Source organism: Neoarius graeffei, chromosome 19, assembly GCF_027579695.1.
Source record: "Neoarius graeffei isolate fNeoGra1 chromosome 19, fNeoGra1.pri, whole genome shotgun sequence".
Lineage (NCBI taxonomy): Eukaryota > Metazoa > Chordata > Actinopteri > Siluriformes > Ariidae > Neoarius > Neoarius graeffei.
The window spans coordinates 9,156,820-9,174,162 of NC_083587.1; the positions used below are offsets into that span (position 1 = coordinate 9,156,820).

Here is a 17,343-nt window from a genome sequence, read left to right on the forward strand (position 1 = left end):
ATTCAGATTTTTGCATTTCAAGTACTTTTAAGGTTTGCCTTTATTGTAATACTTACCAGGATATCTATAGCAACTTTCTGTTTATTGCAAAGGTTTGATCATACTTGTTAAAGGAACAGTCCACCGTATTTTCATAATGAAATATGCTCTTACCTGAATTGAGACGAGCTGCTCCGTACCTATCCGAGCTTTGCGCGACCTCCCAGTTAGTCAGACGCAGTCAGACGCGCTGTCACTCCTGTTAGCAATGTAGCTAGGCTCAGCATGGCCAACGGTATTTTTTGGGGCTGTAGTTAGATGTGACCAAACTCTTCCGTGTTTTTCCTGTTTACATAGGTTTATATGACCAGTGATATGAAACAAGTTCAGTTAAAAAATTGAAACGTAGCGATTTTCTATGCTATGGAAAGTCCGCACTATAATGACAGGCGTACTAACACCTTCTGCGCGCTTCGGCAGCGCATTGATACGGAGCTCAGATATCAATGCGCTGCCGAAGCGCGTAGAAGGTGTTAATACGCCTGTCATTATAGTGCGGACTTTCCATAGCATAGAAAATCGCTACGTTTCAATTTGTGTAACTGAACTTGTTTCATATCACTGGTCATATAAACCTATGTAAACAGGAAAAATGCGGAAGAGTTTGGTCACATCTAACTACAGCCCCAAAAAATACCGTTGGCCATGCTGAGCCTAGCTACATTGCTAACAGGAGTGACAGCGCGTCTGACTAACTGGGAGGTCGCGCAAAGCTCGGATAGGTACGAGCAGCTCGTCTCAATTCAGGTAAGAACATATTTCATTATGGAAATACGGTGGACTGTTCCTTTAAGAGGTTTCTTCTGACTTAATAATTTCAAATTGAGTTGATAATGTCAAAGTCAGGTAGCTTCAAGGAGACAGAGGAGCAGATGCCTGGTTCCCAGCACGAAGTTCAAGACTTCCAGAGTGAGCTCCACTCAGTGGCAGTTGTATCTGAGACACCTGGTCTGAAGGAACCTGAAGGGCCTCGACGCTCTGAACATGCATGGAACCCGACAGAGAAAATGCGCGCACTACAAGATGAAGAGGCCAAGAAAAAGGAGAAACGGCTGCTCTCCATGTACAAAAAATGGAAGCTCGACATATGCAAAGCAAGAGATCAGCTGAAGACGTACATGCCAGAGGGTGAGCTCTGGCCTCTCATTGAAGAGTTTAAGAAAGTGAAGGAAGACGTAATGAACCTGTATTTTGGAATTCGAGATCTTGCCACACCTTCCACCGGCGTGAGAAAAAGAGTTGACACTTGCGAATCAGTTACCACAGAAATAATCACCATTGCCTACGGCAGAGCAATAGATGAAGGTGAGTTTAACAAGGACATGGAAAGATGCCGCCTTCATGAACTGCTCCACCGTGACTATGCAAAGTCTGTCTATGGATGTGGCGTCTTTCCATGTCCTCATTAAACTCACCTTCTTCCATGGCAGCCAAGCGTGCAGATGCAGCTACAGAGCTAGCAGTGAAGGAAGCAAATTATGAAATGATGGAGGCAGAAGAAAGACAAAAAAAAGTCATCCGAGAGTTAGAGGAACAACAACAGAAGGCTCTGGAGGCACAAAGGCATAAGTTGGAGTGATTGCAGGCAGTGAAGTGCGGGCAGCTGAAGCAAAGCTAAAGGTATACGATAAAGCTAAAGGTATACGATAAAGAGACGGAACGCGAAGCTGCTGACTGCATTAACGATGAAAGGAACAAGGAAACAAAGAGTGTGCCTGTAACTGCAGTCCCTCTATCTCATGTTGCAACACCCTTTCACACAGATGTTTCCCCTCTTGTTCGGGTCTTTCAAGACAGCATAGCCTTAAATAGGCTCCCTGTTCCAGAGCCATTTGTCTTCAATGGTGATGTAATACGGTTCATTGAATGGAAAGCAGCGTTTGCCTCACTCATTGACCAAAAAGCAATCACACCAGTTGAAAAACTCTATCTGAAGAAATACGTTGGTGGTTCAGCATGCCAGGTGCGAGAAGGCACTTTCTTCCGGAATGATGCTGAAGCCTATCAGGAGGCCTGGAACAAGCTGAATTGTCGCTTTGGCCAGCCATTCGCCATTCAGCGAGCATTCAGAGAGAAGCTCACCAATTGGCCAAGGATTCAACCTGAGGATGTTCAAGGACTCAGAAACTTCTCAGATTTTCTGAATGCCTGTCAAGATGCCATGCCTCATGTCAAGGGTCTTGACATACTAAATGACTGAGGAGAACCAGAAGCTTGCCCACAAACTACCAGACTGGGCAGCTTCACACTGGAACCGACAAGTCACCCAATGCCTGAACGAGAACCAAGAATTTCCAAGTTTCAAGGACTTTGCAACATTTGTGTCAACTGAAGCTGAGATTGCCTGCAATCCAATTACATCGCTTCATGCTCTTCATTCATCAGACTCGAACAGTGAGAAGAGAAATCTCAGAGACACAAAGAGAAACAAGGCCAGTGTTCTCACCACTCACACAGCTACAGACAACACAAATCAAAGGTCAGACCAGAAAAGGGCTAAAGCTCCATGCATCCTTTGTCAAGATAACAGACACCAACTTCATGCATGTCCCAAGTTCACAGGGATGTTGTTGGCAGAATGACGGAACTACGTAAAGGAGAAGAAACTGATGCTTAAAATCTGGACATGGCGCAAAAGACTGTCATAGTCACTGCTGCGACAACTGCAAAGGAAGGCATCCTACAGTCCTCCATGATTACAACTATGGAAAGGAAAGGTGTTCATCTAAAACAGGGATGAATCCAAGTGCTGCTGCTGCAACATCACTCAGTGTAACAGGCGAAGGCTCATCCTACACATCGATGGTAATACCAGTGTGGGTGTCAACTAAAAACAATTCAACAGCTGAGAAGCTTGTCTATGCTCTACTCGACACTCAAAGTGATACAACATTCGTCGACCAAGAAGTGAGCGACAGTCTAATTGCTGACAAGTATCCAGTGAAGTTGAAGTTGACCACCATGAGTGGGGGAAAAAACACAGTTCTCCCTAGTGAGAGTGTCTCCGGCCTTCGTGTAAGGGGATACAGTTCTGCTATTCAGGTTGATCTTCCAGTTGCCTACACGAAGGATTGCATACCCATTAACCATGCTCACATTCCCACTTGTGAGATGGCTAAACAAATGGAGTCATCTCAGAGAACTACACTGCAAAAAATGATCTCTTGTTGAGAGAAAATATCTTTAATGTGGGTGAATTTATCTATTATTTCTTATTAGAAGTTTACTAGAACTCAAATATAAGATTATTTAGCTTACTTTGAGACACTTTTACTAATTTCGAGCCTTAAATTTTCTTATTCTATTGGCAGATAATTTTGCTTCTTTCTCGAATTGAATGCTTAAAATGAGCAAAATTATCTGCCAATAGAATAAGAAAATTTAAGGCTTGAAATTAGTAAAAGTGTCTCAAAGTAAGCTAAATAATCTTATATTTGAGTGCTAGTAAACTTCTAATAAGAAATAATAGATAAATTCACCCATATTAAAGATATTTTCTCTCAACAAGAGATCATTTTTTGCAGTGTAGCAGACGAAATCCAACCACTAAAGGACTGTGAAGTAGGACTTCTTATAGGCTACAATTGCTCCAGAGCCATGGCACCAAGGCAGGTCATCCTAGGAGGAGATGAGGAACCCTGTGCAATATGGACAGACTTAGGATGGACTATTGTGGGGCGCTCATCCCAAGGCCATGATCCGTTGAGCACAAGTCGCCTGTGCCACAAAATCACGGTTAAAGAGCTGCCTCTGGTAACTTCTGCCAATGCTATTTGCATTCTAGAATCTGACTTCAAGGATGGCAGTGAAGACAGCAAAGCAGTGTCACAAGATGACATCGCCTTCCTCCATAAGCTAGATGAGGGTATACGGAAAAACACGCATGGCCACTATGAAATGCCCCTGCCCTTCAAAAACAGACCTAGCTTGCCTGATGATAAAGACTCAGCCACGATATGCCTCAACCACCTGAAAAGGAAACTGCAATGGGACGAAAGGTATAAGGAGTGGTATGTCGAGTTCATGGAGGAGGTAATCGAGAAGGGAGATGCAGAGCAGGTTGAAGATGGTGGGAGTGAAGGTGAGAGATGGTACATTCCCAATCACGGTGTTCGTCATGCAAAGAAGCCGGAAAAGCTTCGCATAGTGTTCGATTGCGCCGCCAGATGCAAAGGAACCAGCCTAAATGACCAACTCCTCTCTGGTCCTGACATGCTGAACAAGTTGAGTGGTGTTCTCATTTGCTTTTGACAACACCCTGTTGCTCTGATGTGCGACATTGAAAAAAATGCTCCATCAATTTCATGTGTATGAGGCTGTTCGCAACTACCTGTGCTTTCTCTGTCGGAAGCAAGGAGACTTGAACTCACCACCCAGCAAGCTCCGGATGAAGGTGCATCTGTTTGGTGCTGCTTCCTCTCCTGGATGTACAAACTATGGGCTGAAGCATCTAGCTAAAGAGAATAGCAACCTCTACCCTAAAGGCTCCCGGTTCATCATGAGGGATTTTTATGTAGACTACGGGCTTGCCAGTGTTGAAAGCACTGAAGATGCTATTCAGCTTGCCAGAGAAGCTTGCAAACTGTGCACCACGGGTGGACTGCGACTACACAAGTTTGTGTCGAACGACAGAGACATTCTAGAGAGTATACCAGAATGAGCAACTAATGTGAAAAATATGGACCTCACCTTTGACAACCTGCCACTTGAGAGTCCTAGGGATTCAATGGGATGTGGAATCCGACCACTTCCGGCTTAACGTCAGTCTAAAGGATCAGCCTGCAACACGCTGCGGCATCCTATCTGTAGTGGCTTCCTTGTATGACCCTCTCGGGTTTGTGGCGCCTGTTCTGCTCAAAGCGAAGCTCATTCTTCAGGAGATGTGTAGGCGACGCACAGGCTGGGATGATCCTCTCCCAGATGAACTTTGTCCAAAATGGGAACAGTGGAGAAGTGATCTAGCCCAATTAGATAATGTTACCGTATCCTATACCTACTCACCTGCTGGACTTGGAAAGGTCACAAAGACAGAGCTGCATCATTTCTCGGATGCTAGCCTTAAGGGTTATGACCAGTGCTCGTACTTGAGACTTCAAAATGAAGAGGGAGATGTTCACTGTGCCTTAGTTGTAGGAAAGGCACGTGTCTTACCATCCAAGGTCAGAACTGTTCCGACATTGGAACTAACAGCCGCAGTTGTTGCTGTGAAGATAAGCAACATGCTCAAGGACGAATTTGCATCTACTGGGACTGCGGAGTTCTTCTGGACTGATTCTAAGGTGATCTTAGGATACATCAACAATGAAGCATGACGATTCCACACCTTTTGTGGCTAATCGTGTTCAGAAGATTCATCTCAGCTCGCCCCCTCAGCAATGGAGATGCGTCCTAACCAATGAGAATCCTGCTGACCATGCTTCTAGGGGCTTGACTCCCAGCGAGCTTCGTTCATCCACCTGGCTCACTGGACCCAAGTTCTTATGGAACAAGGAAATGAAACTGCCTGTTGTTGAGATTCCAGAGTTAATGATCAGAGATCCAGAGATCAGAAGTGCTCTAGTGCTTGGCACAAGAACCACAGAATGAGTAAGCCTTGTTGATTGCTTGTCTAAGCTCTCATCTTGGTCACTGGCTACTCAAGCTGTTGCATGCATACTAAGGTGCATCAGCAAGAACAGATCAAACAGTCTCACCACTGTAACAGAATGAGAACATGCAGAACATTGCATAATCATAGACCTGCAGAAAAATGTGTATCAAGAGGAGTTGAAACTGCTGAGCAAAGGGATCCCCCTACCATCTCAAAATCCATTATACTCACGCATCCTCAGGGTGGGAGGTAGGCTGTGCAGCTCTCCTCTTCCCGACTCCGTCAAGCACCCTGCAATCATCCCCAAGGATCATCACATTGCAAAGATGATCATTGCTCATCACCATGAAAGGATGAAACATCAAGGCAAAGGTCTTACCATTAATGACATCGGGTCCCATGGATTCCTGGCATCACTCGGGCAGTAGCATCCTACATTTGTCAGTTCATTACCTGTAGACTGCTTCGGAAACCAACGGAAGAGCAAAGGATGGCTGATCTACCCCCTGAATGTGTGGAACCATCATCCCCCCCCTTTACCTTCTGTGGAATGGACTACTTTGGTCCATTTTTTACAAAGCAGGGTAGAAAGGAGAACAAGAGGTGTATGGTCTTCTCTTCACTTGCCTTAGCCCCCGCGCCATCCATATTGAGATGCTCGATGACATGTCCACCGACGCCCTCATAAATGACCTACGATGCTTTATTGCCATACGTGGCACTGTTCGTCAAATCAAGTCTGATCAAGGAAGCAACTTTGTTGAAGCCAAAAATGAACTCGAAGAAGCTCTAAAAGAAGTCAGTGCAGACTGGCTGGCTGCATTTCTTGCGGACAAAAAATGCGAGTTCAGCATGAATGCACCCTATTCGAGGCATGTTGGAGGGGTGTGGGAGAGACAGATTAGAACAGTGAAGGGCATCCTAAGGCCACGCTTGCTCTTCTGGTAGGCTAAATGATGCTTCGCTACGAGCTTTCCTCTATGAAGCTATGGCAATCGTCAACAGCCGTCCACTGACTGTTAACAACCTCAGTGACGCCCCCCCCACACACACACACACAGCCTCGAGCCACTCACCCCAATCATCTCCTAACTATGAAATCTGTCAAGGCCTTGCCTCCTCCAGGTGAGTTCATCAGAGAAGACATGTATAGCAAGAAAAGGTGGCGACATGTTCAATACCTGGCAGAACAGTTTTGGAGTCGATGGCGAAAGGAATACCTGGCCAACATTGCCCTCAGACAGCGCTGGCATACTCCCAGGAGAAATCTGCAAGTTGGAGATATCGCAATTATGAAAGGAGAGGATGTGCACAGGAACGAGTGGAGGTTGGGCAGAGTTCCAGAAACCACTACTGACAAAGACGGACTAGTAAAGAGAGTTAAGGTCTGCCTCGGTGACAGGAAGCTTGGCAAGAAAGAGGAGCATCTCCACAAGATGTCTGAAGTGGAACACCCAGTCCAGAAGCTAGTCTTGCTGCTGGAGACTGATGAAGCCTGTTCACCCTATAGTTAATAATACCTTCTAGCTATAGGTTGTAAGCTCATAGTTCATGGTTTAAAAGGGTTTTCCACCTTCTAAACAAGTTATTTGTATAGGGAAGGTCATTTTCAGTTTGAAATCATTCGTGCCTAATGTAAATTGTATACTGTTCCATTATTTACTCATGATTGGTGGGAGTGTAAATGACTCTTATTGACGGTATATAAGCAAGTTATCTACTTCCTGTAAGTTTTATTTTTGTTAGTGCCTTTTACGTTTTCAGGTCTTATTTTGAAGCCCTTCTGGCATACTCTCATCTGAGAGTCAGCAACTTGCCTATAGGCGTTCACACATGAACGGCAGCTAATTGAAGAGTGGACGGAAGGAAAAGGTGTTTTGAAGACGTTGCCTTGCAATGTAAAGTTTCATTATGGATAATTAAGCACCTAGCTGGAAATGGGAACAAGGTATTGTGTGTTTCAACTTGTTTTATGACTGTTTGCTGTGACGTGTTATCCTAATTAACTGCCGAAAGGGTGTTTACCTATATCGTTGTTGTATTAGCCATGCTAAGGTTAGCTTATGCGAAAGGATGCTACATGGATAAGCTGTAATGTCTTGTTAATGCTGGTTTTCTAGCTTTTCATGTGCTTTGACCTACTTATATGTGAGTGAATATTTGATAAATGTCCACATGTGTGGTTAACTGGCATTATGGAAATGTTTATGCTTGTGAGAGCTAATTTTATTTTATTTATCCATCTGCAGCTCTTAGGGTGTTTGTGAAGAAAGGTTGTGAAGGAAAGGAAGTATATTTGTGTGCAAATTAAGGATGACGGCTGAACATAAATGCTTCTTGAAACATCAGTAAGTTTCATCATTGTCTGGCTGGGGTTCGCTATACTGTGTCATATGATAGCAAAACACCCCTGGAGGACAGTGCTATGTGCTCTGTTCCCCCACATGCATTAAGCTTGCAGAAGATCCCAACCAGCTGTGATTTTAATAGGGGACAGAGAGTATGCCCCTCATTATGCCCCTGGAATGGGATGTTCAATAAGGCTACGTTTACACTAGACCGTATCTGTCTCGTTTTCTTCGCGGATGCACTGTCCGTTTACATTAACCCCCCTGAAAAAGCGGGGAAACGGGAATCCGCCAGCGTCCACGTATTCAATCTAGATCGTATCAGCTCCGGTGCTGTGTAAACATTGAGAATACGCGAATACGCTGTGCTGAGCTCTAGCTGGCGTCTCATTGGACAACGTCACTGTGACATCCACCTTCCTGATTCGCTGGCGTTGGTCATGTGACGCGACTGCTGAAAAACGGCGCAGACTTCCGCCTTGTATCACCTTTCATTAAAGAGTATAAAAGTATGAAAATACTGCAAATACTGATGCAAATACTGCCCATTGTGTAGTTATGATTGTCTTTAGGCTTGCCATCCTTCCACTTGCAAGTAATAAGTGATATGCGCTGGGATCTCACACACAGCGGCTCAGTCCCGAATCGTGGCTTGTTCACTTCACTCGCGCGCTCTGTGAGCTGCGCAGGGCCGGAGTGCGCACCCTCCAGAGGGCACTCGCTGTTCAGGGCGGAGTGATTTGGAGCGCAGGATGCCTGCGGAGCCGAGCGTATCCGCGTATTGGTGTTGCTGTGTGCACGGCTAACGGTTTTAGTGTAAACGCGAATCGTTTTAAGAACGTTAATCTGATGATCCGCTGATTCGACGTAATGTAAACGTAGCCTAAGAGACAGTGGGTGTGAGAGACAGGAGTCCAAATATACGGATTTTGGGGCATCACAGTGGCGCAGCTCCAGGGTCCTGGATTCGATTCTAAGCTCGGGTTGCTGTCTGTGTGAAGTTTTGCAAGTTCTCCCCCCGTCAGTGTTGGTTTCCTCTGGGTCCAATGGTTTCTTCTTCAGCAAATTAGTTATGCTTAATTTGCCATTCGGTGTGTATGTGGGGGGAAGTTTTTTTTTTTTAATTAAATATGAATCCTATATGTATGGCATTGGGGGGAAAAATGTCTAGGTTTAGAAATGCCATAATTGTCAGCAAGCTCAAATAGAGATGTGCATGGGACTATTTTATTTATTTACTTACTTTCTTACTTACTGTGTGGACAGTTAATTTTGTTTGTACCTGCATGTGATTTCATAACAAATTTGGGAAATTCTGTTCCCCAGAAGATAAGCAAACAAGTAGCTGAATTTAAAACAACCCTGACCAGGCAAGTCTTAAGAGAAGACTGTAAATACATCATCCAGTGGCACAGTCATGTTAATGAACATTTCGTTTTATTTTGCCCTGCAAGCTTCGTATCTGACCATTTTTGTTTACTCCCACAAGGAAGTAAAAAAAACCTCATACTCGTATCCAGTACTGGCACAAAATATGGAAATGCCTAAGAAAAGATCGATTTTGCTTACTTAATCCGTGCAAATGACATCAGAATCTGCACTGAAGGCAACTGAAATACATTATGAAGATACAGAGACACATTTTAACCACAATTTTATACTTTAACCATGAAAACACTAGCAGTTTTGGCCATCGTTGTGTGATAAACATCATAAAAATATTGGAAATAGTATATTTTTGTTTAGTTTAGCCCCAAAACCAACCTTAATCACTCCTTGTTGGGCAATCCTACCCTGATATTCTAATTATTCCACAGGTGAAAACCCTTAACTAAATCAGGTGGTCTCTACAAATAATTCATTAGAAAAAGTATTTATCCTCTGACTACAGCCAGGCAACAGGCAGAAATGGCATCAGAGAGAGAAACTACAGAAGAGCAGCGTATTAGAATGAAAGTTTTGTGGGAGGAGTGCCATTCATAATGAGCCATAGCAAAGAAGCTGCATGTGACCCACAGTGCTGTCTGGAAATGCCTCAAGCATCACCAGAAGACTGGGAACTTCAAGAACATTTCAGGCAGAGGAAGGAAGAAAAAGTTGACTAAAGCTGATGTCCAGTACCTCAAGACTACATCCCTATGAGAGAGGAAGAAATCCAGCAAGGAACTGGCACAGGACCTCCAAGATGCTACAGGCAAGGATGTCTCTCCACACCTGGTTAGGACGACGCTCTCAGCAGAAGGCCTCAAAGGTCATGTGTCAGTGTGCAAAACTTCTGTTGAGAGGTGGAAATAAGCAGAAGAGATTTAACTGGGCAAAAATTCACAGGAGTTGGACTTCTGAGCAGTGGAAAAGGGTCATGTTCTCAGATGAGAAGAAATTTGAATTATTTGGCAACACTATGCAACAGTAAGTCAGGTGCAGAAAGGGAGAAAGATACAAGGCAAACTGTTTCTCCCACAGTAAAACATGGCGGAGGGGTCCTGCAAGTATGGGGAGCAATCACCTACAATGGAGTTGGTCATCTCTACAAAATAGATGGGACCCTCACTGCTGACAAGTACAGACAAATCCTTATCCATCATGCTGTGCCTTCTGGAAGAGCTCTCATTGGCAACAACTTCATCTTCCAGCAAGATAATGACCCAAAACACACAGCCAGGATGGTTAAACAGTATTTACAAAACAAAGAACAAGATGGCAGCTTGACAACTCTTGATTGGCCAGCCCAAAGTCCTGACATGAATATAATTGAGCAAGTCTGGTACTACATGGAGTGAGAGAAGGTGAAAAGGGCTCCTTCAAACCTGCCACAGCTCTGGGAAGTGTTGCAAGACATATGGAGATCAATTCCACTTGATTTTATTCATAAACTTTATGGTGGCATGCCTGATCGTGTCAGTGCACTTCAGTGTCAAGGGGTTCCATACCAAATATTGATAATATTTTAGAATGATTGATTTACTCAGGTTACTTGTAACATTTGTTTGTTATGATGAAAATGTTTAGTTTATTAAGAGAACTTGAGAACAAAAGGTCAAATTGTGTTGTTTTGTCATTTTGGTAGGTGTTTCCATATTTTTTGTCAATACTGGTACCTTGTTGTGTCCTGTTTGATCCCAGTCCTGATGGACACCTCTAGTCTCAACCAGATGCTCAGTGAACCTTACTGGCAAGCTTTCTTAGGATAATCTTTATACAGTACTAATGTACCGTATATGGTCTTGGATAGACACATACAGATTGCACACACATTTGGGCCTCATTTCTTCCTGTTGTGTTTTCTTTACTCCCAGACTGTGAAGTTTGCAAATCCTTCTACCTCAACAAATGCGAGGTTCATGGACCACCCCTCTTCATCCCCGATACTCCTGTTCCCATGGGAGTCCCTGACCGAGCCAGACAAACACTTCCTCCTGGGCTAGAAATCCAGAAGTCCAGTATTCCTGATGCAGGCCTGGGAGTGTTTAATAAGGGGGAGACTGTTCCAGTAGGTGCACACTTCGGCCCCTGCCAGGGAGAGCTGGTGAACCGAGAGGAAGCCAAGAACAGTGGAGACTCCTCAGTTGTGAGTTTGTCATAAATTTTATTATAAAGATTGTATATTTTTCTGGAACAAAATATGATGACTAGATGAAGGTAGTTCCAATTAATATAAATTTTTTTTCTCGCAGATATGTGGAGTAGTGGTGTAAATCGCAAGTTTAAGCACAATGCGGTCCGACATGAGTTCTTTTAGCCAGTGTGGTGGAACTTACCTGTTAATAAAAATACTAGTAACACCTCAGTGCTCAAGCAAATATTTCTTTATTGTATAATTATTCATGAAAGTCCCATAAAATCACACACCCAGATAGTCACCAACATAGGTCCTCCCATAACGACTCCTAAACATGGTCAGCTTCCTGTATTACACAAAATATTAATCTTCATCAACATTTTGTTATAGTTTGTTTTCCCAAGTGCAGTTGAGAAAAACTGTACCAAGTTTTCCTTGACTCTGCTGCATGCACAACATGGTAGCTTCTCTCTCTCTCTCTCTCTCTCTCTCTCTCTCTCTCTCTCTCATACACACACACACACACACACCCAAAAACAAAAACCGTATTCATTTACACTTGGTTTGTTTCTTTTCTAAATGTCGAGGATAAACAGAGAAGCATGATGCTACAGGATTTGAACATATACTGTTAACTATAATTAATGCTAAAGTTAATATAAAACTTGTTACCACACCAACGAGCCAATGGTTTTCGATGCCACAAAATTTGCCACCTATGCGAGTTGGTTTGATGATGGGGTCTGCAGTTGGTGTGACGTTGTTTCATTTCCGTGAATTCACAAATGCAGACAAAATATAATTTGAACATCGGTTCAGTGAGGGTTGATTTAGATATGTACAGTATATACCCAGTGTGCTGTGAGACAAAGTGAAGTGTGCTGTGGAATTTTGAGCAACCCCATGCATTTTTATGCAGACTCATTAAATAATATTTTTTAAAGTACAACAATGACTGTACTTTCATTAAAAATGTTTGTAGGTAGTCACTTAACTTTTACATTTTTTTAAATCTAAATGGCCTTTAATCCCATTTTGAAAAGAAATTTGGGTCCAGGGAGGAGGATTATTATTGTAGCGACCAGAAAAGGCAGTCACTTTAGTTGTTGCCAGTTCCACGGAGCCTTGCCAGAGTGCAAAAGCTCAAGAGGCTGTTAATGTTTAAGCTTGGAGAACATTAGGGGCTAAATCGCAATGAGCCACCTTGACCAAGACTCCTGCAGTAATTGACCACCTCTGTCCAGTATTTCTGATAGGCATGTATCTTGTAGTAAAATAAAACATCTAGAACCATGTTATGTACAGAGCATAGGATGTCACATAAGTGAATCAGTCCCTATCCCAGTCCACCATCCCAACCTGCCTGAAGTCCTCTACCATCTTCCATTGGCAAAAAAAAGACCATTAGCAGCCTGAATGACCACTGTCCAGTGGCACTGACTCCTGTCATCATGAAGCGCTTTGAGCAACTGGTTCAGACTTGCATCATCTCAAGTCCCCCACCCATGTTAGACACCAGTATACTTGTAGAGCTAATGGGTCTACAGAGGACGCCATAGCAACAACTCTCCACACTGCCCTCACTCACCTTGAGCAGCAGGAGAGTTATGCTAGGCTGTTCTTTGTGGACTTTAGCTCGGCATTCAACACCATTCTCCCTCACAGACTGGTGTCCAACCTGACAGACCTGGGACTGTCTTAATCCATCTGCCTCTGGATAAAGGACTTCCTGTCTGATCGCTCACAGAGGGTGAGAGAAGGCTCCCACATTGCCTCAGCAATGGCTCCCCACCCTCTAGTCAAGTTTATTTTTATAGTGCTTTTAACAATAGACATTGTCGCAAAGAGGCTTTACAGAATTTGAATGACTTAAAACATGAGCTAATTTTATCCCTAATGAGCAAACCTGTGGCAATGGTGGCAAGGGAAAAACTCCCTCAGACGACATGAGAGAGAAACCTTGAGAGGAACCAGACTCAAAAGGGAATCCATCCTCATTTGGGTGATAAGAGACAATGTGATTCTAACATTTTTAACATGAAGTCAATTTTGTTGATGTTCTAACTCTTCACTGATGGAAACTTGAGTGCAAAACTGTTCATGACAACTGCAGTCTTAAAGTTAGCAAGTCAGCTGTAGTCCTCAGCCATAAAAGCATTACTGTAAGTGTCCAGAGCATCTTCCAAGTGTGACTTTCAACTGTCCATATGGGGCCGTCCTCCACAGGAGCGATGTGATGCCCTACATCTGGTTGGGATCCCATCAGAATGGATCAGGCAGGTCTGAGGAGCAGAAGAGGTCAGGATTGCCATGTAACTCAGAGGGACGGAGGGGGGAGAAAAAGAGAGAAAACACAGGTTGTTGGGTATGCCCAATGTCACCTGATGAGTAGGAACAGTATACATTTTGCACTGAGTTTTGCCAGAGTCCCAAGCAGGGACTCTGGCAAAACTAACTATGACAGCATAACTAAAAGGGGAGAGCCAGAAGGCAACACAGGCATGAGGGCGCCCCGGGACATAAAGCAGCAGCCACTATAGGATCAACAAACTCAAGCGAGCAAGCGAGTGGGGAACTGACAGCATCCATACATCCCAATTTACCAAAGCACTCTGTCTGAGGATCCTCCAGATCTACACCTTTACCTCATAAACACCATTAACAAAAGACTTGACTAAACAGATATGTTTTCAGCTTAGACTTAAACACTGAGACTGTGTCTGATTCCCGAACACTACTTGGAAGGCTATTCCATAACTGTGGGGCTTTGTAAGAAAAGGTTCTGCCCCCTGATGTAGCCTTCACTATGGGAGGTACCAGCAGATAGCCTGCACCTTTTGATCTAAGTAGGCGTGGTGGGTCATAGACGACCAGAAGTTCACTCAGGTACTGTGGCGCGAGACCATTCAGTGCTTTCAAGGTCAATAATCGTATTTTACAATCAATGTGAAATTTGATTGGGAGCCAATGCAGTGTGGATAAGACAGGCGTGATGTGGTCATATTTTCTAGTTCTAATAAGGACTCTTGCTGCTGCATTTTGAACTAACTGGAGCTTGTGTATGCACTTATTGGAACATCCAGACAGTAAGGCATTACAATAATCCAACCTGGAGGTAACGAAAGCATGAACTAATTTTTCTGCGTCATGTAGTGACATTGAATTTCTTCTCTTAGAAATATTTCTGAGATGAAAGAAAGCTAACCGGGTAATGTTATTGATGTGAGTTTCGAATGAAAGTTCGGGGTCATTAATCACTCCGAGGTCTTTTACTGCTGCACGTAAAGAAACAGAAAGGCCATCCAGAGTTACTGTCTAATCAGAAAACTTGCTTCTAGCTGCATGTGGTCCGAGTACAAGTACTTCAGTCTTGTCAGAGTGAAGCAGAAGGAAGTTAATAAGCATCCCGTGTCTAATGTCCTTTACACATTCCTCAATTCTATTAAGCTGGTGTCTCTCATCAGGTTTTGTAGAAACGTACAACTGTGTGTTGTAGGTATCATGCGCCATCTTGTGTCTAAGAACTACAACTCCCAGCCAACTTCCGCGTTGACCTACGTCACGCCTGGGCGGGATCACGTACATCACATTCTTCAGGTTTCACATACAGTGGTGCTTGAAAGTTTGTGAACCCTTTAGAATTTTCTATATTTCTGCATAAATATGACCCAAAACATCATCAGATTTTCACACAAGTCTTAAAAGTAGATAAAGAGAACCCAGTTAAACAAATGAGACAAAAATCTTATACTTGGTCATTTATTTATTGAGGAAAATGATCCAATATTACATATCTGTGAGTGGCAAAAGTATGTGAACCTCTAGGATTAGCAGTTAATTTTAAGGTGAAATTAGAGTCTGGTGTTTTCAATCAATGGGATGAGAATCAGGTGTGAGTGGGCACCCTGTTTTATTTAAAGAACAGGGATCTATCAAAGTCTGATCTTCACAACACGTTTGTGGAAGTGTATCATGGCATGAACAAAGGAGATTTCTGAGGACCTCAGAAAAAGCGTTGTTGATGCTCATCAGGCTGGAAAAGGTTACAAAACCATCTCTAAAGAGTCTGGACTCCACCAATCCACAGTCAGACAGATTGTGTACAAATGGAGGAGATTAAAGACCACTGTTACCCTCCCCAGGAGTGGTCAACCAACAAAGATCACTCCAAGAGCAAGGCGTGTAATAGTAGGCGAGGTCACAACGGACCCCAGGGTAACTTCTAAGCAACTGAAGGCCTCTCTCACATTGGCTAATGTTAATGTTTGAGTCCATCATCAGGAGAACACTGAACAACAATGGTGTGCATGGCAGGGTTGCAAGGAGAAAGCCACTGCTCTCCAAAAGAACATTGCTGCTCATCTGCAGTTTGCTAAAGATCATGTGGACAAGCCAGAAGGCTATTAGAAAAATGTTTTGTGGATGGATGAGATCAAAATAGAAATTTTTGGTTTAAATGAGAAGCATTATATTTGGAGAAAGGAAAGCACTGCATTCCAGCATAAGAACCTTATCCCATCTGTGAAACATGGTGGTGGTAGTATCATGGTTTGGGCCTGTTTTGCTGCATCTGGGCCAGGACGGCTTGCCATCATTGATGGAACAATGAATTCTGAATTATACCAGCGAATTCTAAAGGAAAATGTCAGGACATCTGTCCATGAACTGAATCTCAAGAGAAGGTGAGTCATGCAGCAAGATAACGACCCTAAGCACACAAGTCGTTCTACCAAAGAATGGGTAAAGAAGAATAAAGTGAATGTTTTGGAATGGCCAAGTCAAAGTCCTGACCTCAATCCAATTGAAATGTTGTGGAAGGACCTGAAGCGAGCAGTTCATGTGAGGAAACCCACCAACATCCCAGAGTTGAAGCTGTTCTGTATGGAGGAATGGGCTAAAATTCCTCCAAGCCGGTGTGCAGGACTGATCGACAGTTACCGGGAACATTGAGTTTCAGTTATTGTTGCACAAGAGGTTCACACCAGACACTGAAAGCAAAGGTTCACATACTTTTGCCACTCACAGATATGTAATATTGGATCATTTTCCTCAATAAATAAATGACCAAGTATAATATTTTTGTCTCATTTGTTTAACTGGGTTCTCTTTATCTACTTTTAGGATTTGTGTGAAAATCTGATGATGTTTTAGATCATATTTATGCAGAAATATAGAAAATTCTAAAGGGTTCACAAACTTTCAAGCACCTCTGTAAGACTTCATTTTCTTTGTCTCTGGTGTCGGAACTCAGCGGAGAACAGACCATAGAGGGACGCTCACCATCGGACCGTCTGAAACCACGACTCTTTCTTGCAAGAGACATGTTTTAGAATGTTCTCCTCCTTCTGTCTACCCTTGATCACGGTGGACTCCGGAAGCGCGTGTGCTTTAACTCAAGTGAGTTATAAACCGTTTTTTTTTAGTTATTCTTTCAGTACGTACTAGACTGCAACCAAATAGGCAGTTTATTGGTGTTGGGAGCGGCTGGACCGTCCTAACCCTGTCTGATCAGAACTTTCTTCTCATGAGCTACGAAGATCTTCAAAGAAAACTTCAGAGCAACCGCTCTCTGTCTTTCTCTCTCTCTCTCTCTCTCTCTCTCTCTCTCTCTCCTCCACCAAAGCGCTTCCACACAACCTCTCCAGCCTGCCATTTCTACACAGACTCTGCTTTCGACAGAAGACAAGACTTTTTGCAGTAAGAACAGGCATTGGGCAGAAGTTTAAGTCTTAGGAATTAGTTATTCACTTAATGTGAAGTTATATTAAGTTAAATGAAGTGTATACACTGAATTTTGGTTCTCTATC

General features: G+C 43.4%; 1 protein-coding gene across 1 annotated transcript in view; it reads left to right on the forward strand.

Moving 5' to 3' along the window:
- Window positions 1–3,529: 3,529 nt before the first annotated feature.
- Window positions 3,530–17,343, forward strand: part of LOC132867703 (zinc finger protein OZF-like) — a 57,804-nt gene continuing 43,990 nt past the window's right edge. Inside the window, exons 1-3 of the mRNA XM_060900711.1 lie at window positions 3,530–7,577; window positions 7,879–7,977; window positions 11,274–11,545. Coding sequence (XP_060756694.1) covers window positions 11,357–11,545 — 189 coding nt within the window. The 5' untranslated portion in view covers window positions 3,530–7,577; window positions 7,879–7,977; window positions 11,274–11,356. The remainder of the gene's footprint in view (window positions 7,578–7,878; window positions 7,978–11,273; window positions 11,546–17,343) is intronic.